Below are 23,458 nucleotides of genomic sequence, written 5' to 3'. Positions count from 1 at the left end.
TTATAGTTTTCTGAGTACAGGTCTTTTGCCTCCTTAGGTAGGTTTATTCCTAGGTATTTTATTCTTTTTGATGTGATGGTAAACGGGATTGTTTCCTTAATTTCTCTTTCTGATCTTTCATTGTTAGTATATAGGAATGCAAGAGATTTCTGTGTATTAATTTTGTATCCTGCAACTTTATCAAATTCATAGATGTAAGACCAGATACTATAAAACTCTTAGAGGAAAACAAAGGCAGAACACTCTCTGACATAAATCACAGCAAGATCTTTTTTGATCCACCTCCTAATGTGAAAATAAAAACAAAAACGGGACCTAATGAAACTTCAAAGCTTTTGCACAGCAAAGGAAACCATAAACAAAACAAAAAGACAACCCACAGAATGGGAGAAAATATTTGCAAATGAAGTGACTGACAAGGGATTAATCTCCAAAACATACAAACAGCAGCTCAATATCCAAAAAAAAAAAAAAAAAAGGAAACCCCATCTAAAAATGGGCAGAAGACCTAAACAGACATTTCTCCAAGGAAGACATACAGATGGCCAAGAGGCACATGAAAAGATGCTCAATGTCACTAATTATCAGAGAAATGCAAACCAAAACTATAATAAGGTATCACTTCACACCAGTCAGAATGGCCATCATCAAGAAATCTACAAACAGTAAATGCTGGAGAGGGTGTGGAGAAAAGGGAACCCTCCTACATTGTTGGTGGGAATGTAAATTGGTATAGCCACTATGGAGAACAGTACGGAGGTTCCTTAAGAAACTAAAAATAGAGCTACCATATGATCCAGCAAAACCAATCCTGGGCATATATCTGGAGAAAACCATAATTCAAAAAGATACATGTACCCCCAGTGTTCATTGCAGCATACAAGCACTATTTACAATAGCCAGGATATGGAAGCAACCTAAATGTCCATCAATGGAGGAATGGACAAAGAAGATGTGATACATATATGCAATGGAATACTACTCAGCCATAAAAAAAGAATGAAATAATGCCATGTGCACCGACACAGATGGACCTAGAGATTGTCATACTGAGCAAAGTAAGTCAGACAGAGAAAGACGAATATCATATGATATCGCTTATATGTGGAATCTAAAAAAGTGGTGCAAACGAACCTACTTACAAAACAGAAACAGAGTCACCGATGTAGAAAACAAACTTATGGTTACCAAGGGGCATGGGGGGGAGGGAAAATTGGGAGATTGGGATTGACATATGCACACTACTATATACAAAACATAACTAATAAGAACCCACTCTATAGCACAGGGAACTCTACTCAGTACTCTGTAATGACCTATATGGGAAGAGAATCTAAAAAAGAGTGGATATATGTATATGTATAACTGAGTCACATTGCTGTACAGCAGAAACACAACATTAAAAATCAACTATACTCCAATAAAAATTAATTTAAAAAAATAAAAATGGTTAAAGAAAAAAGTATTAGACCAACAAATAAATGCAGGAACTATGACAATAGAGTTAGAAAAATCATCATTTGGAACTACTACAGTAATTGTTGATTCAAGCAAGAATCATCAACGAATGCCAAAACCAATGCATGAAAGCTTGTTGGGGAACAGGATATTTACAGTCTCAAATGTTTCCCCACAGACTATGTACATACAGTTACAAAGAGAATCTGGTGGGTCAAACTTAACATTACTGACATCGGGCACCTCTTGATGCACATGCACAGAGAGGAACACACAACACGTATAGTACTCCTGCCAAAAATGTTATTACTGAATCTAACAGTTTAAAAAACAGGTAAACCCAGGCTAAGAAGATTCAACAAAAATACTAGCTTGCATTCTTAAAAATATCAATGTCATGAAAGACAAAGAAAAGCTGAGAAACTGTTCCAGATGAAAGGATTCTAAAGAAACATGATATCTAAGTGCCACCTGTGCTCCTTCACTGGGTCCTAGCTTACGGGAGAAACTGCTACAGATAACATCATTGGGGAAACTGAAAAAAAAAATGTGTCTATGTATCACATATTAAATAGTAGCATTGTATCAATGTTAAATCTCCTGAATTTGATAATTACTTTGGTAATAGTTTTTAAGTCTTTGTTCATATACATCCTGAAGTATTTGAGAAGAGTCAGAATTTAATTATTAACAATTAGCAAATAACAACAACAGTAATAATAACAATTATATATACACAAAGAAAACAAAATATGCAAAAATGTTTATTGGTAAACATAGGTGAGGAGTATAGGGTGTTCAATCTACTACTCTTGGGACTCTTCTATAAACTTGGGACTTTTTCCCCAAATAAAGTTTTTAAAAATTAGAGAAATTACTAAAGATATTAATTTTAAGTATAAAAATACAAGGAAAAGCAAAGGAATATAAAAGTCTCCTATAGATTTAAGAACAAATTAAAGATGAGAACAAGAATATTAGTTGGTAAGGTAAAAATAAGCATAAAGAGCAAAAGACAGCTTTGTTAATTTCAGTGATAGATGTTCAGGCAGGAAAAAATACTCCGCAAAATCATTAATTTTACTTAAACTGCTACTTCAAAAGATAATTGTTTTCTTTGTTCAACTAAGAAGCTGTGCCTTTATTATAAGACACTCAGGTATTAATAAAAAGTAAAATTGAGTTTTAATTAAACATGTTTCAATTTTGTTCAATTTTACATTGTATACTGGAAAGCTATTATGCATCTTTTCATGTATCAGGCACTAGACTAGGTAGTGAAGTTAGAGAGTTTTTATTCTGAAAGAGTTTTTTCTAGGACAGAAGGAATAAATAGCCAATTATGATATGTGATGACTGAGGTTCCCTAAGAAAGGCACCTAATCTAGACCTGGAAGGACAGGGAAAGTAGGTAGGCAAGGTTCTATAGGATCGGGGGAGGCTGCTATAAGCATCAGAGTGTAAGCTGTCCAGGCAAATGGTGGGAAAGTGTTCCAAACAAAAGAAAAAACAGGAACACCAGTCAAGTGGTAGCCAGAGCTAGGTCACAGCAACTTGTCCACAGCTGTGGTCACAGCCACAGCTAGGTCACAGTAACTCAAAAGACTTACTGAACTGCTTCTACAGATCAAGGGGCTCCCAACGGCTTATGAGAATGTATATTCTTACCGGTAAGACAAAATATCTCAACACACTGAACCTGAAACTACAGAGCAAAGAAAGAGGGTTGCAGAAATGTTCAAGGAAATGCACCCATACTAATTTAAACACGACCTGTGGATTAAGCAGAAAGCAAGTAGAGACTGTATTCATTTCCTTTTTTAAAAAAATTTTATATTGGAGCATAGCTAATTAACAATGTTGTGTTAGCTTTTAATTTTATATTGGAGCGTAGCTGATTAACAATATTGTGTACAGCAAAGTGATTCAGTTATACATATACATGTATCTAGTCTTTTTCAAATTCTACTGTATAGCACAGGGAATGCTGCTCAATATTCTGTAATAACCAAAGTGGGAAAAGAATTTGTATTCATTTTCTATACAACGTGCCCTAATCTCAGCAAAGTTACAGATTTTGAATAAATGCAGAGTTCTACAGAACTCTTCGGTTTAAAAAGTCACAATTTCAGAAAAGATTCATTACTTTTAATGAGTACAGACTCTGCATTTTCATTTCCGTAGTTGCAACTGGAGTATAACCCTCAAGGTAATTTCGAATCCCAAGCATCTACCCTAACAATGGGGCTCAGTTTCAAGAGTATCAGAACAGAAAACAAACTAAGTCCACCAGGAACATCTGGAATTCTAGAAACCAGTATGTAAATCCAAAAAACACTGCAAAGTGTATTTACTTGGTCTTGTAAAAGGATATTCTCTCACAAAGTGCTGAGATCAAGCAACCATCAGTGATGTAAATTTGAAGTCTAAATCAAGATGTACCTTAGCTGATTTTCAACAATCAGTATAAAGAATCTTTTAACTCTTTAAATGATTTTCTTTCTTCACTAGCCATAAAACTTTAACTGTCCTGCTCATTCAGTCCTTTGCAAATATTCCTGGAGTGCTTATTCCATCAGGTACAGTACTAAGTCCTGAGGATGAAAATACAGAAATGAACAAGCCGGACACAGTTTCTGCCTTCATGGGAGCACCATCTAATGAATATGAGAAACATTAAATAAATGACTAGACAAATATTTAATATTTAACTGAGACGCATCATCAACTGGCTCTATGATTTTGGACTTCAGTTTCCTCATCTGTAAGACTAGGGGGTACATCAAATGATCTCTTAAGACTTTTTTAATTAAAATTTTTATAAATTTAAAAGTACAAAACTTTGCTTCCAGAGTCCCTTTGTCAGATATTTACATTTACAGACTCTACCAGCAATAGCATATAATCCCCATCTTGCAACACACGAAGATTTTTGAGCACAAAAATATAAGGTTGGATGGAAACTAAAGTAATCTTTACTGTAACAGATTTTTAAGTCCAAATTCCGTATAGTAAATATCTTGTGATGTTCTGAACTGACTATAAAGAGTAAGTGGGAGGGGAATTCCCTGCCAGTCCAGTGGTTAGGACTCTGCACTTTCACTCTCGGGGCCCAGGTTCGATCCCCAGTTGGGGAACTAAGCCACAGGCAAAAAAAAAAAAAAAAAAAAAAAAGTAAGTGGGAGAAAAGTATGTGCATATATTATCTGTATGTATCGGAATTACTTTGGGTACTGTTTAAAATGCACATTCCCAAGCCTCAACCAAAACCTACTAGAGAATATCTGAAGGTCAAGCCTGGGGATTGGACTCTTGATAAGCTTCTCAGATAATGCTAATACACACTAATATTTTACATATTTGAGCACAGAATAGAACAAATAATATTATGAGAAATGGTTTCAGAGTGAAACACTTCAAGATAAGAACTGTAATAACCCTACCTGTGTGGCCTTGTCCCGCATGCAAGGAGCAGCTTGCCCATGACCATCACGAGGCCAGTGCCCTGCAAGGTACGGCGCAGCAAGTGTATCCAGGGAAGAGGTACGGCGGATGATGCTAGAGGGGCTGGAGGAAGGCGGTCTTGCTTTGTCACCTAGAATTAACACAAATACATTTATTTTAAAAATAGATTAGGGGCTTCCCTGGTGGCGCAGTGGTTGAGAGTCCGCCTGCCAATGCAGGGGACGCAGGTTCGTGCCCCGGTCCGGGAAGATCCCACATGCCGCGGAGCAGCTGGGCCCGTGAGCCATGGCCTCTGAGCCTGCGCGTCCGGAGCCTGTGCTCCGCAACGGGAGAGGCCCACGTACGAAAAAAAAAAAAATAGAGATAAAAATAGATTAGGAAGGAAACAAAGTAGAAACTAAGTAGAGGTTCTCTAACTTAAATACAAAAAGTGAGTAATAAAAAGAATAAGCTCTTGATTCACACAAACTTTGATGAATCTCCAGAGAATTATACTGAGTAAAAATAGTCAATCTCAAATGGTTACCTGCTGTATGACTTCATTTGTACAACATTTTTGAAATGAGGAACTTTTAGAAATGGAAGAAAGATCAGTGGTTGCCAGGGGTCCACTAATAGATAGGGAAGGGAAGGTGAAGTGGCAGGAGAGAAGTAGGTGTTATGAAAGGGCAACATGCAGGACCCTGGTGATAGGGAACTATTCAATATCTTGACTGTGGTGGTGAATATACAAACATATAAAGGAGATTAAGCAGTATAGAATTCAACACACACACACAGAAATAAGTACAACTGAAGAAATCTGAATAAGAGCAGTGGATTGTACAATGTCAAAATACTATAGAGTTTACAAAATGTTATCACTGGAGAAAAAAGGGCAAAGTGTACAAAAGATCTCCACATTATTTCTTACAACTACAATCATCTCTACAAAAAAAAAAAAGAAAATAATACAAATGTATATCTATCCATTTAAAAAATGTTCATCTTGGTTTTAAGATTAAGTAGGTATAATATGTAAAATACTCATTTATCATTATACCACCTATACTCAAAAGGATATAAGGCAGCTAAGATAAAGTTATAGGTGAAATTCCATTTTAATTAGCTCTGTAAGGCACATATCTTAATTTTTGTTATAATAAATAGACTGTAATAAACCATACTAACCAGCCTATAGGAGCTATACTTAAAGCCACATATGCAAATATATTTTCCATTTCAAGTTACAGGATATGTATTTAGATATAAGCCAAAACTAAAAACAAAACAAACAAAAAAGAACTAGAGGTAATGGGAAGTTAGAGGTGATGTATAAAAAAAGAGTCTCATATCTCTATTTTTTTTTTTTTTGGAAGGGAGAAGGCAATAGGCTTAGGTAATTTATGCTTTAAAATTTTAAAAATTAAGGGACTTCCCTGGCGGTCCAGTGGTTAAGACTCCGTGCTTCCACTGCAGGGGGCACAGGTTCAATCCCTGGTTGGGGAACTAAGATCCCACATGCCGTGCGGCACAGCCAAAATAATAATAATATAATAATAATAATAAATTAAAATAAAAAATTAAGAGGTTTAAAAATATCAAATATATGCATGAGTAGGATTATATTATAATATTATCACTCTAGCTTTATATGGTAACAAATACCTTGTTCTTCTTAAGGCCATATATGAAAACACTTTATGACACCTCTCTTCTACTTATTTCTTAATAAGGGTCTTATATAGTTACAAGTATAAAAGTTCAGTTGCTGGTTATGCGACCCAAATAACAAAAGATTCAATTCCACCAAGATAATACTTTTAGCAGCTGTGTCGCTGATAATCATAAAAGTTGTTCACAAGATGTTCCTCAGATACATAATTTGCTTTCAAAATGGCACAACTATTTCACTACAACAATGCCTAATTGTTTCAAATGTTAACCATCTCTGCATACAGTCTTCCTCTTATAGTTAAACGCAAAATAAATACAGTACATACCCATAAGTTCAAGGAAGCATGTACCCACATTATTAACTGTGACAAGTGAAAAGCAATAAATATATATGTTCACTATTTTTCCTCTAACTAAAAAATTAATCTCTACTGGGACAGTCACAAGAAGATTGTTCTTGGGCACACACACACACACACACAAAAAAGGCAAACACAGTATGTAAACTGGTGTATATTCATTAAAATCAAATTGTTAAAAGCTGTCTGACACTTTTCTTCCCTGACTATAACATTGCTTCAGCCACCCACCAGTGCACTGATCAAATAGATCTTACTAACAGGTCTGATTCCATTTTCAAGATTTTAAATTATCCAAGTGCCGACTTTTCAACCAGGCCTCCTAAGACCATTAGATTTTCTATAACAAAATGGAGAACAGAAAAGTTATACATGGTCACATGTAAAAATACTAAACATTTTCTCTTTTGAACTCCCTTCATTTAGACATTTTTAAGGGTCTGTGAGCCAGCGCTAAGCCCTAGAAATTAAAAATACTAAGTTACAGCCTGCCATAAAGAACACAGAGTGTACATCTAGCTTGTCATCATTCCATTTCAATCCAAGTTCCCAAAATTGACAAGATTTGGTGCCTAATTATGAGGGAGTTTAAGGGAAGGGAGGGAGCCTCAAAGAGTCAAAGATGACTCAAAGAATCCCAACCTACATGAACAAAGGCTGTATTTACAAGGAAGTCCAGAGGAAGAAACTCTTTGACAGCTAACAAGATCCTTCATGATCTGACTTCTTCAGCCTTCCTTTCTTGCCTACACTGCCTCAAATCCCGATCACGCTGAACAACTTGCAGTTCCCAACATGTGCCAGACCCTGCATGCCTACAGGCTTTTGCCTCTGCCTACATAATCCTCATATCCCTTTCCTGGGTTTGGCTAATTCATGTTTAATCTTTCAAACTGCAGTCTGGATGTCTGAACTGAAATTGAAAATTCAGTACAAATGTTTCCTCTGGAAAATCTTACTTGAATGGCCACTCAAACCCCCAAGAAACACAACACCTGGGTCAAAAGCCCTCCTGTGTGCTGCCATAGCATGGTTCACTGAAATGGTCTCTTGACTGTCCCAGTGCTCTAGGAGACAGTGAGATTTTGAAGGGCAGGAATTTTACTTCCACCCCCAATCGAATGATTAAAATAATACCTGACATATATGAAGAGAATGACTTCTAATGTTTCTATCAGCAAGGGCAGGTGCATGCAATAAATTCAGATACTCTTTTGTTAACCCAAAGTAAATCAACAAAAACTAATACTGCATGGTATCACTTATATGTAGAATCTTTTTGCAAAAATCAAACTCATAGAAACAGAGAGTAGGAAAAGTGATTGCCAGGGGTATGGGAAAAACAGGGAAAGGCTGATGAAAGGGTATAAAGTTTCAGCTATAAGATGAATAAATAAGGTCTGAGGTGTAAATGTATAACATGGTGACTACAGTTGATAACACTATATTGTGTAAGTGAAATCTGCTAAGAGAGCAGAACTTAAATGTTCTCTCACACAAACAAAGATAGATATGTGCGGTGATGGATGTGTTAATGAACTAGATGGGAGAAATCTTTTCACAGTGCTTACATATTTAAATCCTTATGAGGTACGCTTTATATATCTTACAATTTTATTTATCAATTATACCTAAACAAAGCTGAGAAAAAGTAAATCAAAACAACAGAAGTTGGGCTTCCCTGGTGGCGCAGTGGTTGAGAGTCCGCCTGCCGATGCAGGGGACGCAGGTTTGTGCCCCGGTCCGGGAAGATCCCACATGCTGCAGAGCGGCTGGGCCCGTGAGCCATGGCCGCTGAGCCTGCGCGTCTGGAGCCTGTGCTCCGCAACAGGAGAGGCCACAACAGTGAGAGGCCCGCGTACCGCAAAAACAAACAAACAAACAAAAAAACAGAAGTTCAAACTTGACTTTGTTCTTTAAAAATCAAGTCTTAAAAGAAGTTAGCTACAGCTGGGTGTGGCATTAAAAATTTCAGTCAATGCCCTGGGCTCTGGAGTTCAGAACTCCCCAACCATCTGCACCAGTTCAGCTAGTTCCTGGGTAACTTCAGGGGCAGTAGTAGAGCATCCCAAACCATGGCCCTTAGGTATTACATTACAAAGGTTCTACAAACCTTGTTAGATTTAGGTATTTGCAGAAATTGATCAGGTACTGGCTTAAAAGCTATATTTCTTGCTATCCACAAAGTCATTTAACAAGCAGAAGGGATAAACTAGACATATGCATTTGCTCGGAAAGGGGAAAAAAATCTTTCCTTCTTCATGTATAAAAATGATAAATACTTAGTATAAAGAAAACTAACAGTATTTAAAAAAAAACACACAAAAAATCCCAATAGGCCACCACTCAAGAGATAACCGTTTTAATGAGTATTTATTTTCCAGAAATCTGTCTACACTTACACAGACGTACAATTTTATATAAATGAGGTCCCATTAGGCATGCTATTACTTATTGTTCAGAAAGAAAAAGGGCAGGTCGAGGACCTATTGCCACTGTAATAAATATGAATCTACAATACATCACCATTTTTAAAAATTAATTAATTAATTAATTTTGGCTGTGTTGGGTCTTCGTTGCTGCGCACCGGCTTTCTCTAGTTGCGGCAAGCGGGATCTACTCTTTGTTGCGTTGCGTGGGCCTTTCATTGGCGGTGGCTTCTCTTGTTGTGGAGCACAGGCTCTAGGCGCACGGGCATCAGTAGCTGCGGCACGTGGGCTCAGTAGTTGTAGCTCACAGGCTCTAGAGCGCAGGCTCAATACCTGTGGCGCATGGGCTTAGTTGCTCCGCGGCATGTGGGATCTTCCCGTACCAGGGCTCGAACCCGTGTCCCCTGCATTGGCAGGCGGATTCCCAACCACTGCGCCACCAGGTAAGTCCCCACATCACCATTTTTAATAGCTGAATAGTATCCTATTGAATGGATACATCATAACTTAATCCCATATTGATGGACATTTTCAATGGCAGATATATATCCTTTTATGTTTACTTAATTATCTCAATTTTTTTTTCCCCCAAAAGGATGTAGTTTATTCACATTCTGGCAAAAACATTTCAGGAATAAAATAAGTGGGTAAAAAGAAGAGCTAAGGGCTTCCCTGGTCCATGTCCCCTGCATTGGCAGGCAGATTTGTAACCACTGCGCCACCAGGGAAGCCCCCTCTGAAGTATATTTTGTCAATTTTTTCCAATCTTCCCAAAGATTAAAAATATCATTTTATTTGCATTTCAATTATTGACTTCTATAATATTAATTTTACTGGCAATTTATATTTTTTACATTACTAGTATTTTTAAAATATTAATCATAACCTCTTTTCTTAATCTTAAAGAGATCTTTCCTTCTGATGAAGAAAATTTTTTTGGCTGTGCTGTGTGACTTGTAGGAGGGATCTTAGTTCCCCGACCAGGGATTGAACTCAGGTTCTCCGCGGTGAAAGCAGCAGTGAGAGCACAGAGTCCCAACCACTGGACCACCAGGAAATTCCCAAGGATCATTTAAATTGTGGGAGATTACTTTGATTTCATTTTAGCTTCCTTTTCTTTTATTAAATTCTAGTAAAATTCAATGTAGCTGATTTTTATCTTAATTAGCACACACAGTATGATTAAATTCTTATAAAAGTATATGCCTATTCATCCACTGTCTAAACTTCCTCCTCCTACACACACACTTAAAATGTCTCTGGAAAGAAATATAAAAAACCAATGACAACGGCTACTTCCAGAAAGGGGAACTGGATGGCTGGCAGACAAAGAGGTACAAGGGAGATATTTCACTGTCTTTCTAATTATACCTTTTAAATTTTACATGTGAACTTATTACCTATATTTTAAAAACTCATATTCTTTGATTCAACAACTCTCTATCTAGGCATGTAAACAGAATAATTAAATGTGGAAAAGGGCTTTAAATTTAAAGACATTCATAACATTTGCAATAGTAAATACCATAAATAATATGTCCAAAATTGGAGGTTAAGGAAATGGATGGAAAACATATAATGGAATATTAAAGATATTAAAAACTATGTTTTGAAATGATAAACTTACATGACAACTTATTTATAATCTATTAAGAGAAATGTAGGAAAAAAGTATGTGTTTCCATAATTTATTTCTAACTTCGTATCTTCTTCGGTTACTTCCATGTTTCTTCTTCAGTTAACTTTTCAATTAAGTTTTCAATGAAACATTAACAGATAGCATAATGAATAACTGTTGCAGGCATAGCAGTACCAAATTAATAAATTAACCCTAGTAAGAACTAAATGATTAATTTAATCAAACTGATTTCCTATAGACATGGTATCAAAAAAGGTCTAGGCATTTAAAAATCTAATTAAATTTAAAAATCTAATTTACAATAACCAGGACATGGAAGCAACCTACATGTTCATCGACAGAGGAATGGATAAAGAAGATGTGGCACATATATACAACGGAATATTACTCAGCCATAAAAAAGAATGAAATAATGCCATTTTTAGCAACATGGATGGACCTAGAGATTGTCATACTGAGTGAAGTAAGGCAGACACAGAAAAGACAAATACCATATGATATTGCTTGTATGTGGAATCTTAAAAAAGGGTACAAATGAACTTATCTACAAAACAGAAATAGAGTTACAGATGTAGAAAACAAACTTATGGTTACTGGGAGTAAGTGGGGGAGAGGGATAAATTGGAAGATTGGGATTGACATATACACATTACTATATAAAAAATAGATAACTAATAAGGACCTACTGTATAACACAGGGAACTCTACTCAATACTCTGTAATGGCCTATATGGGAAAAAGAATCTAAAAGAGTGGATATATGTATATGTATAACTGAGTCACTTTGCTGTACAGCAGAAACTAACACAACATTAAAAATCAACTACATGCCAACAAAATTTTTTTAAAAATCTATTTAGTAATTATTCTTTTGTTAAACATAAGGTTTAATTTACGTAAAATTAACCCTTTTTAGTGTACAATTTTGAAGAGTTTTGAAAAATAAATATACCCATTTAATCACCATCACAATCAAGATCTAGAATATTGCCATTATCCTAAAATGATTCCTCATGCTCCTTTGATGTCAACCTCTCCACCCTTGGGCTGAGGTAAACTCTGACCTGCTCTCGTCAGAGGTAAGTTTTGCCTTTTTTAAAATGTCATATAAATGTAATCATATAGTATATACTCTTTTGTGTCTGACTTCTTTCAGTCAGTACAATGCCTGTGAGATTCATCCTTTTGTGTATTAGCAGTTCATTCCTTTCTACTATTGCTGAAGAGTACTTCATTGAATGGAAATACATGATGGTTATTTTTTTTTTTTTTTGTGGTACATGGGCCTCTCACTGTTGTGGCCTCTCCCGTTGCAGAGCACAGGCTCTGGACGCGCAGGCTCAGCGGCCATGGCCCACGGGCCCAGCCACTCCGCGACATGTGGGATCTTCCCGGACCGGGGCACGAACCCGTGTCCCCTGCATCGGCAGGCGGACTCTCAACCACTGTGCCACCAGGGAAGCCCCATGATGGTTACTTTTATGTCAACTTGACCGGGCCATGGGGTGCCCAGATAGGTGGTTAAACATTATTCTTGGTGTGTCTGGGAGGGTGTTTCTGGATGAGACTAATATTTGAATTGCTGGACTAAGTAAAGCAGATTGCCCTCCCCAACATGTATAAGCCTCATCCAATTCACAGGAGACCTGAATAGAAAAAGGTTGGGTAAGGGAAAATCTGCTCTCTCCCTGCATGACTGCCTTCAAGCCAGGACACTGGTCTTCTGCCTTCAGACTCGGACTCAGCACCAGTTCTCCTGGTTCTCAGGCCTTTGGACTCAGACTGGAACTATATCACTGACACTTCTGGGTTTCCAGCTTGCAGACTGTGGATGGTGGCACTTCTCAACCTCCATAACCATGTGAGCCAATTCCTTATAATAAATCCCTATCTATCTACCTACCTATCTCTCTATCTAATGTGTCAATAGGATGTAAATATATATTGATATATATATGATACATACAATATACACTGTATATCCTATCAGTTATGTTTCTCTGGAGAACCCAGACAAATACAATATACTACAATTTGGTTATCCAATTGCCTGTTGATGGACATTTGGGTTGCTTCCTGTGTTTCACTACTAAAAATAAAGCATTCCTGGACAAGTCTTTTTGTTGATATATGTTTCCATTTCTCTTGGAGAAATAGTGGAAATGCTGGGTCAAAGGATAGTAGGGTCTCATTTTTTATTTCACTGCCAAAACGTTTTCCAAACTGGTTGTACCATTTTACATTCCAACCAAGAGTACATAAGAGTTGCAGTTACTCACACCCTCATCAACATTTAGTATTGTGAGGTTTTTTTCCATTTTAGTTATTCTAGTAAATGTGTAAAGGTATCTCACTGTGGCTTTAAATTACATTTCCCCAATGACTAATGAGATTGAGCACTTTTAAGTGCTTTTTGGCCGTTCATATGTCTTCTTTGGTGAGGTGTCTGATCAAATCCATTGTCCCTTTTTTAATTTGGTGATTTGTCTCAAACTGGACTCATGTATTCTGGATGCAAGTCCTTTGTCAAATATATGTATGTGAGCATTTGTGCCTAGTCTGAGGTGTGTTTTAATTTTAATAATGTTTTCTGAAAAGCAATTTTTAATTTCAATATTATACAATTTATCAACTACTTCTATTAGTAGTTTGTGTGTTAATAGTTCTTTGTGTCTTAAGAAATCTTTGCCTACCCCAAGATCAAGAAGATTTGCTCCTATGTTTTCTTCCAGACATTTACCAATTTTAGCTTTCAAATTTAGATCTTTGATCCATTTAGATTTCATTTTTGTGTATAGTTTGAGGAAAGGGCCAAAGATTACCCCCTCTACCATCTGTTTCAGAACCATCTGTTGAAACTTTACTGAAATGTGTGGGCTATTTCTAGATGTTCTGTTCTACTGATCTCTCTGCTCACAGGCAGTAGAGTATAAGCTTGTCAACTGTAATTATTATTTTTCACTATTGTTTTGACTATTTGTGTTTCAACATAAATTTTAGGTCTTTGCATTTTCATGTAAATTTTAGGTTTAATAGCAAAAAATATATGTATACTTATTTTTTCGTATAAATTTTAGGACCAGAATGGCAGTTATGAGAGCTGAATCCTTGGTTTGTTCTGATCTTACGAGTGTAAGATATTAGCTGTAGGCTTACATTATACATTTATATGTAATATAATAAAGCTGTCTTTTGTTCCAAAGTTCTCTTCTAGTCCTAGTTTCCTGAGAGTTTTTAACAGGAAAAGATGATGAATTTTGTCAAATACATGTTCTGCATAAACTGAGATAATCACGGTTTTCCTTCTTTGCTCTTAGATAACAGGCTGAAATACAGTTGATTCTCATTACTCATGGTAGTTATGTTCTATAAAGTTGTCGAGAACTCTGAAACAACTGCTCCTGGGAGAAATACAGGGTTAGACCCCTGCAAGCTTCTGATCACGTTTTCATCAACCAATCAATACATAAACTTGTTTTATGTGTGTTCTGTTTAAAGACGCCTTATTTAATATATATGACTGATTCATTAACATTGAAATCATGGCCAACAGCACTATAATTCAGGCCTGAACAAAATTTATCTAATGTATATTTTCTCCGTAAGACACATAATCATCATCTTGTGTTTAGGAACACTAGACAGCACTTCAGCACTACAGTTGAAAGCCATTTTAAAGAAAAAAATCAACAAAAGGAAAAAATGAGAAATATATGGCACTAAATAGACTGTGAAGAGGATACTTGTTTACAGTATGAGAGCTGAAAGAAGGCAGAGTGCTTTGTTCGACCCCACTTGAGAATGTACACATTGGGCCACTCAAACTTCTCATGAATGTCTGTGAATGATTGCACAAATATCGTGAGTTTTGATTTTGGAATTACAAATAAATTTTCACTAGTGGGAAAATTTTCAAATATGGATTTGCAAATAATAAGGATTGACCGTATATAGCTAGGTTTTGGGGTTTTTTTTTTACTGCTAAACCAAACTTGTACATTTGGCAGAAATTCCACTTAGTCATGATCTATCGTCATCATATTTACATTTATATTGCTGGATCAACGTGCTGTATTTTGTTAAAGAGTTTTGTATTTGTATTCATGAAGGATATTGTCATGTACTTTTCTTACAATGTCTTTGTATGGCTTTGGTATTGGGGTAATAATACCTCATGAAATGAGTTGGGAAATGTTATCTTCTATTTTCTGGAAATGTTTAAGGGCAGTTAGTATTATTTATTTCTTAAAAGTTTGATGGAATTCACCGTTGAAGCCACCTGGCCTAGAATTTTCTTTATGAGAAGGTTTTAAATTATGAATTCAATTTCTTTAGTAAATACAGGGATAAAGGGACATTCAGATTTTCGATCTTGTGTCAGCTTTGGTGGTCTCTTTTAAGGAATTTGTCTACTTCCTCTAAGTTGTTGAATTTACTGGCATAAAGTCCACAATGATCCTTTACTATGCTTTTAATTTATATAGTATCTGTAGTAATATCCCCTCTTTCATTCCTGGCATTGACAATTTGTACCTTTTTTTCCCTTAATCAATCAAACTAAAGGCTTATCATTTTTATTTATCTTTTCAAAGAACCAGATTTTGATTTCACTGATTTTCTCTATTTAGCAGTTTTCTAAATTCACTGATTTCTGCTCTTATCTTTACTTCCTTCCTTCTACTTACCTTGGGTTTAATTTGCTCATCTTATTCTATCTTTTTAAGGTAGAAGCTTAGAAAATTATTGACTTTAGACTTTTCTTCCTTTCTAATATAAAGCATCTTTCAAAGCTATACATTTCCCTTAGCTATATCCCCCAAAATTTATGGTATGTTTTCATTACCACTCAGCTCAAAATATTTTTTAATTTCTCTTGTGATTCTTTGCCCCTTGGATTATTTAGAAATGTTTTTTCAATTTCCAAATGTTTTGGAGAGTTTCCATTTATCTTTCTGTTATTGATTTCTAATTTCACTCTCTTTTGATAAGAGAACATATTCTATATGATTTCACTCCTATTAAAGTTAATAAGACTTATTTTATGTCTCAGCACATGGTTTATCTTAGTGAATGTTCCACGTGCAGTGGAAAAGAATGTGTACTATGCTGTTGCTGAGTGCTCTAAAAATGCAAATTAGGTTATATTTGTTGATAATGTTGCTTAAGTCTTCTAACAGCTTACTAATTTTCTGTCTACCTGTACTATTAGTTCTGGGAAAGGAATGTTGGCCTCCATTTCATGAATTTTGAAGCTTACTAATGAAAGCGTACACTTAGAATATACCTTCTTGATGAACTGACCCCCTTGCCATTATGAAATGTCCCTTTTTCCCTTATTTTTAAGTCTACTTTAAATAGTAATCAGTACTCCAGCTTTCTTATGTTCAGTTTTGTACAGTACATGTTTTTTCATCATTTTACTTTTAACCTACCTGTTTCTTTATAAAGTCTTTAGCCCACATATCCGGATCTTGCTCTTTCCTAAATCCAGTCTGACAATCTGCACTTTAATTAAAGTGCTTAGACGACTTAATATTGATATAGTCATAGCAATCTACCATCCTGCTATTTTCTATTTGTCCCACCTGTTTTATTTTCTTTTTCTCTCTTTTCCTAAGTAATTTTGGCTTGAGCATTTTTAGTGACTCATATACTCTATTGATACATTAGCTATACTTTTACTTTTTGCTTGGTTGCTCTAGGGTTTCACAAAGTGCCTTATCACAGTCTACCTTCAAATAAAATTACATCACTTTACATATAACATAAGACTCTAAGGAAGGCGATGCTTTCATTGCTGCCTCCTGTCCTTTGAGCTACTGCTGTCGTATATTTCATGTATACATTTAATATTAATATATGTTGTTACTATTTAGCTTTAACCAGTTATCTTCTAAATAAATCAAATGATGACAAAAAAGTCTTTTATTTACTCATTTACTATTTCTGGTGTTCTTTATTCCCTTGTGTAAATCCAAGTTTTGATCTGTTATCTTCTTTCCACATGAAGAACTGGCTTTAATATTTCTTGTAGTTCAAATTTGCTGACAAAGAATTCTCTCAGATTTTGATGTGTGAAAAAGTATTTGGCCTTCATTTTGAGGGATACTTTTGCTGGGTATAAAATTCTATCTGGGTTTACAGTTTTATCTTTTAGTACTTTAACGATATCATTCCATTATGTTCTGTAATATATTATTGATATTTCAAGCAAGAAATTTGTTATCTCTTTTTTTTTTTTGCGGTATGCGGGCCTCTCACTGCTGTGGCCTCTCCCGTTGCAGAGCACAGGCTCCAGACGTGCAGGCTCAGTGGCCATGGCTCACGGGCTCAGCCGCTCCGCGGCATGTGGGATCTTCCCGCGCCGGGGCACGAACCCGTGTCCCCTGCATCGGCAGGCGGACTCTCAACCACTATGCCACCAGGGAAGCCCTATCATTTTTTGTTCCTCTGTAATAAAATATTTTCTAGCTGCTTTAAATTTTTTTTCTCTAACACTGGTTTTCAGCCATTTAACTATGATGTGTCTTAGTATGGTCATCTTTGTGTTTATTCTGCTTGAAATTATTGAACCTCTTGGATTGGTAGGTTTACAGTATTTATAAAGTTAGGAAATTTTTCAGTCACTATCACTTTAAACTTTTTTTTTTTTGCCCTCCCCCTTCTTCTGGGAGTAGAATTAGACCCACACTGTCTCCTAGATCACAAAAGTTCTGTACAGATTTTTTTTTAAGTTGTTCTTTTCTCTGTGTTTAATTTTTGGGTAGTTTCTTGCTATATCTTCAAGTTCATTGATCTTTTCCTCATCAGATAAGAAACTGCTGTTATCTCCTGTTAATCACAATCAGTGAGTTTTTCATTTATTGTGTTTCTCATCTCTGCAAATTACATTCAGTTTTTAATATTTTCATTTTCTTCTCATTACATTCATATTTTCTTTTAAATCTCTGAGCATTCTGAGCATATTTATAATGCCCATTTAAAAGTTTTTGTCTGCTAAGTCTATCATCTTTGTTATTCTTAGCCTGTTTTGGCTGCCTTAAGTTCTCCTGGTGTTCACATTTTCCTGATTCTAGTAATTTTTTATTGCAAGATGTACACAGTGTTATACATTTAAGTGTCTGGATTTTGTTATTTTTTTCTTTTTTTTTTTTGTGTGTGTTATGCAGGCTTCTCACTGCTGTGGCCTCTCTGGCTGTGGAGCACAGGTTCTGGACGCGCAGGCTCAGCAGCCATGGCCCACGGGCCCAGCCGCTCCACAGCATGTGGGATCCTCCCGGACCGGGGCACGAACCTGCGTCCCCTGCATCAGCAGACAGACCCCCAACCACTAGGCCACCAGGGAAGCCCCTGTTATTTTCTTTTGAAGATTGTTGAGCTTTGTTTTGAAAGTCACTTAAGTAATTTGTGGATCAGCTTGATCTTTGAAGTCTGCTATAAGTTTTAGGAAAGATTGGGGGTAGACATTACTTCAGACTAGTTTACTCCTACTACTAAGGCATGGACATTTGGGGGTCTCTACTGAACATACTGGATGGTCAAAAAAGGTCTCACCACTCTGGTCAGTGCTTGAGCAACTCCCCAGCTCTAGAAATTACTCAACTTGTGGCTCCTCAGGCAATCCCTGCCCAGCTTCAGAGAGTTCCATTCTATATACACACATCCTACACACTTGTTTAGCAAAGGCTAAAGGAAATCCCTATGCAGATTTCTAGAACTTTTTTCTACTGAGCTTCCTCTCCTCTGCAACTCTGTGCAGCAATTTTCAGCCACTTCAACCTCTCTGAACTACAGTCTCTATCTCTCCAATTAAACAAGACACCATGCCCTGAGATACCCACTGCCTGCACCATGATCTGAAATGTGTCTTTTAGCAGAAATCCAGGGCAATTATAGCACTCACCTTACCTGTTTCCTTTTTCTTAGGAATCACATTCCCACACTGCCTGTTGTCCAATATCTAAAAATAGATATTTGATATCCTGTGTCCAATTTTCTAATTGTTTACCATAAGAGGTTAAGTTCAGAAACTGTTTCCCCTCATGGCAAGAAGTAGAAGTCATTTCATGTCCAAGTAATTATACTTTAAACTCAAGTGATTCCTGATGTATCATCCAGGACTATAAACAAATCTTTTATTTTTTAAAATTTTATTTATTTATTTATTTATTTATGGCTGTGTTGGGTCTTTGTTTCTGTGCGAGGGCTTTCTCTAGTTGCAGCAAGTGGAGGCCACTCCTCATCGCAGTGCGTGGGCCTCTCACTATCATGGCCTCTCTTGTTGCAGAGCACAGGCTCCAGACGTGCAGGCTCAGTAATTGTGGCTCACGGGGCTAGTTGCTCCGCGGCATGTGGGATCTTCCCAGACCAGGGCTCGAACCCGTGTCCCCTGCACTGGCAGGCAGATTCTGAACTACTGAGCCACCAGGGAAGCCCCTAAACAAATCTTTTGCTTAGCAAGTTGTCTTATGCATGGAACAGCTTTTAATGCGTATAGAATTACATAATGAGGAAAAAATGAAAATGAAAAATAAAGGAAAAATGAAAAACCTAAATAAAATTAGCATTTGTTGAGCAATTAATATACATCAGGCACTGTGCTAATTGCTACCATGTATTACCTCATTTAAACTCAAAAAACGCTCTGAGATAGAGATACTCAATTCATAGATTCAATAAATCTTTATTAAGCATCTATTATGAGCCCAGACTCTTCTAGGTACTGGTGATACAGTAGTGAACACAAAAGTCAAAATGCACAATCTTTAGGAGTTTATTATTAATCCCATCCTCTAGATGAGGAAACTGAGGTTTAGAAAAGTTAAGTAACTTACTACCATTACACAATAAGAACCAGAGCCAAGACCTGAGTGTAGATCTCTTTAAAACCAGACTGGCAGTCTCTCCAATCAGGAAACTTGCACAAGCCGCTTAGATAGTTTCAGCCACAGAGAGCAGACAGCAGAAGCAAGAAGAACTACAATCCTACAGCCTGTGGAACAAAAACCACATTCACAGAAAGATAGACAAGATGAAATGGCAGAGGGCTATGTACCAGATGAAGGAACAAGATAAAACTCCAAATAAACAACTACATAAAGTGGAGATAGGCAACCTTCCAGAAAAACAATTCAGAATAATGATAGTGAAGATGATCCAGGACCTCGGAAAAAGAATGCAAGTAATGTTTAACAAAGACCTAGAAGAATTAAAGAACAAACAAACAGAGATGAACAATACAATAACTGAAATAAAAACTACACTCCAAGGAATCAATAGCAGAATAACTGAGGTAGTAGAAAGGATAAGTGACCTGGAAGACAGAATGGTGGAATTCACTGCTGTGGAACAGAAATAAAGAAAAAAGAATGAAAAGAAATGAAGACAGCCTAAGAGACCTCTGGGACAACATTAAAGGCAACAACAGTCGCATTATAGGGGTACCAGATGGAGAAGAGAGAGAGAAAGGACCAGAGAAAATGTCTGAAGAGATTATAGTCAAAAACTTCCCTAACATGGGAAAGGAAATAGCCACCCAAGTCCAGGAAGTGCAGAGAGTCCCATACAGGATAAACCCAAGGAGAAACACGCCGAGACACACAGTAATCAAACTGGCAAAAATTAAAGACAAAGAAAAATAATTGAAAGCAGCAAGGGAAAAACAACAAATAACATACAAGGGAGCTCCCATAAGGTTAACAGCTGATTTCTCAGCAGAAACTCTACAAGCCAGAAGGGAGTGGCATGATATACTTAAAGTGATGAAAGGGGAGAAACTACAACCAAGATTACTCTACCCAGCAAGGATCTCGTTCAGATTTGATGGAGAAATCAAAAGCTTTACAGACAAGCAAAAGCTAAGAGAAATCAGCACCACCAAACCAGCTCTACAACAAATGCTAAAGGAACTTCTTTAAGTGGGAAACACAAGAGAAGAAAAGGACCTACAAAAACAAACCCAGAACAATTAAGAAAATGGTCATAGGAACATACGTATCAATAATTACCTTAAATGTAAATGGATTAAATGCTCCAACCAAAAGACACAGGCTTGCTGTATGGATACAAAACCAAGACCCATCTATATGCTGTCTAAAAGAGACCGACTTCAGACCTAGGGACACATACAGACTGAAAGTGAGGGGATGGCAGAAGATATTCCATGCAACTGGAAATCAAAAGAAAGCTGTAATAGCAATACTCATATCTGATAAAATAAGCTTTAAAATAAATAATGTTATAAGAGACATGGAAGGACACGACATAATGATCAAGGGATTAACCCAAGGAGAAGATATAACAAATATAAATATATATGCACCCAACATAGGAGCACCTAATACATAAAGCAACTGCTAACAACTATAAAAGAGGAAATCGACAGTAACACAATAATAGTGGGGCATTTTAACACCTCACTTACGTCATTAAAAGGACCATACAGCATGATCAAGTGGGATTTATCCCAGGGATGCAAGGATTCCTCAATATATGTAAACCAATCAATGTAATAAACCATATTAATAAATTGAAGAATAAAGACCATATGATCATCTCAATAGATGCAGAAAAAGCTTTTGACAAAATTCAACACCCATTTATGATAAAAACTGTCCAGAAAGTGGGCATAGAGGGAACCTACCTCAACAGAATAAAGGCCATATACCAAAAAAAAAAACTAGACTGTGAGCAAGATCTAAACTCTCACACTGAAAGGCATCTCACAGAACTCACAGCCTAGTGAGAAATAAAGATAATTAAGTACATACAACATAGTAGATAAATACTAGAAGATAGGACCTAATCAAACTTATAAGCATTTGCACAGCAGAGGAAACCATAAGCAAAACAAAAAGATAACCTATGGACTGGGAGAAAATATTTGCAAACAATGTGACTGACAAGGGATTAATTTCCAAAATATACAAACAGCTCATATAAACTCAATAACAAAAAAAAAACCTTAATCAAAAAATGGGCAGAAGACCTAAATAGATATTTCTTCAAAGAAGACATACAGATGGCCAAAAGGTACATGAAAAGATGCTCAACAGTGCTAATTATTAGAGAAATGCAAATCAAAGTACAATGAGGTATCACCTCACACCGGTCAGAATGACCATCATTAAAAAGTCTACAAATAACAAACACTGGAGAGGGTGTGGAGAAAAGGGAACTCTCTTACAGCGTTGGTGAGAATGAAAATTGGTGCAGTCACTATGGAAAACAGTATGGAGATTCATTAAAAAACTAAAATAGAGTTACTATATGATCCAGCAATCCGACTCCCGGGCACATATCCAGAGAAAACTATGATTTGAAAGATACATGCACCCCAATGTTCATAGCAGCACTACTTACAATAGCCAAGACATGGAAGCAACCTAAATGTCCATCGACAGATGAATGGGTAAAGAAGATGTGGTATATATACATAATACTACTAGTACTCAGCCAGGAAATAAATGTCATTTGCAGCAACATGGATGGACCTAGAGATTATCATACTAAGTGAAGTCAGAAAGAGAGAGACAAATACCATATGGTATCACTTATATGTGAAATCTAAAATATCACACAAATGAACTTATTCACAAAACAGAAACAGACCCACAGACACAGAAAACAAACTTACCAAAGGGGAGAGGAGGTGGGGGAGGGATAAATTAGGAGTTTGGAATTAGTAGATACAAACTACTATATATAAAATAGATAAGCAACAAAGTCCTACTGTATAGCACAGGAAACTATATTCAATATCCTGTAATAAACCATAATGGAAAAGAATATGAAAAGAATATATATACACATATATATAGATACACGTGTAACTGAATCACTTTGCTGTACACCAGAAACTAACACAACATTGTAAATCAACTATTACTTCAATTAAAAAAAAAAAAAAAAATACGAGAAGAGTGGTAGGTCCACAGTGTTAAGAGGTCACAGGGCACCTCACACATTTTGCTGTAAGCAGCAAAAAGAAACCTGTTGGCACCTTCAACTCTTTGCTTAGAAATCTCCTTAGCTAGATCACCCAGTTCATTAGGCAGTTCCTACTTTCCACACTACTAATGTCAAGAGTGTTGCTAAATTTCTGTCTCAACATAACAAGGATCCCCCCCTTCCTCCAGTTTCAACAATACCTTTCTCATTTCCTTTTGAGCCCTCACCTACAGCTTCCTCCAAGTCCGAATTTATAGTCTGTTCAAGGCAATTTCTCCATCATTCACAAAATTTTCCAACCTCCACCCACTGCCTGGTTCCAAAGTCACTCCCACATTTTTATATATTTGTTATGGCAGCACCCACCTGGAGGTACCAAGATCTGCTACATAACAAATTACTTTAAAACTTAATGGCTTAACACAACAAACATCTGACAGGCTCTGTGGGTCAGAAATCCAGCTGTGATTTAACTGGGTGTCTCTGACTCAGGGTCTCTCACA

The 23,458-nt window shown here is 36.5% G+C and overlaps 1 protein-coding gene across 1 annotated transcript in view; it reads right to left on the bottom strand.

The window, feature by feature from the left end:
* The window catches only part of FAM117B (family with sequence similarity 117 member B), a 39,521-nt gene extending 34,472 nt beyond the window's left edge, over positions 1 to 5,049 (bottom strand). Inside the window, exon 1 of the mRNA XM_024738354.1 lies at positions 4,902 to 5,049. Coding sequence (XP_024594122.1) covers positions 4,902 to 4,922 — 21 coding nt within the window. The 5' untranslated portion in view covers positions 4,923 to 5,049. The remainder of the gene's footprint in view (positions 1 to 4,901) is intronic.
* Between the last annotated feature and the right edge of the window lie 18,409 nt (positions 5,050 to 23,458).

This window comes from Neophocaena asiaeorientalis, unplaced genomic scaffold, assembly GCF_003031525.2.
Source record: "Neophocaena asiaeorientalis asiaeorientalis breed wild unplaced genomic scaffold, Neophocaena_asiaeorientalis_V1.1 scaffold258, whole genome shotgun sequence".
NCBI classification, from domain to species: domain Eukaryota; kingdom Metazoa; phylum Chordata; class Mammalia; order Artiodactyla; family Phocoenidae; genus Neophocaena; species Neophocaena asiaeorientalis.
The sequence above is the reverse complement of the archived record's forward strand: the minus strand, read 5'-3'. Positions and strand labels throughout refer to the sequence as shown.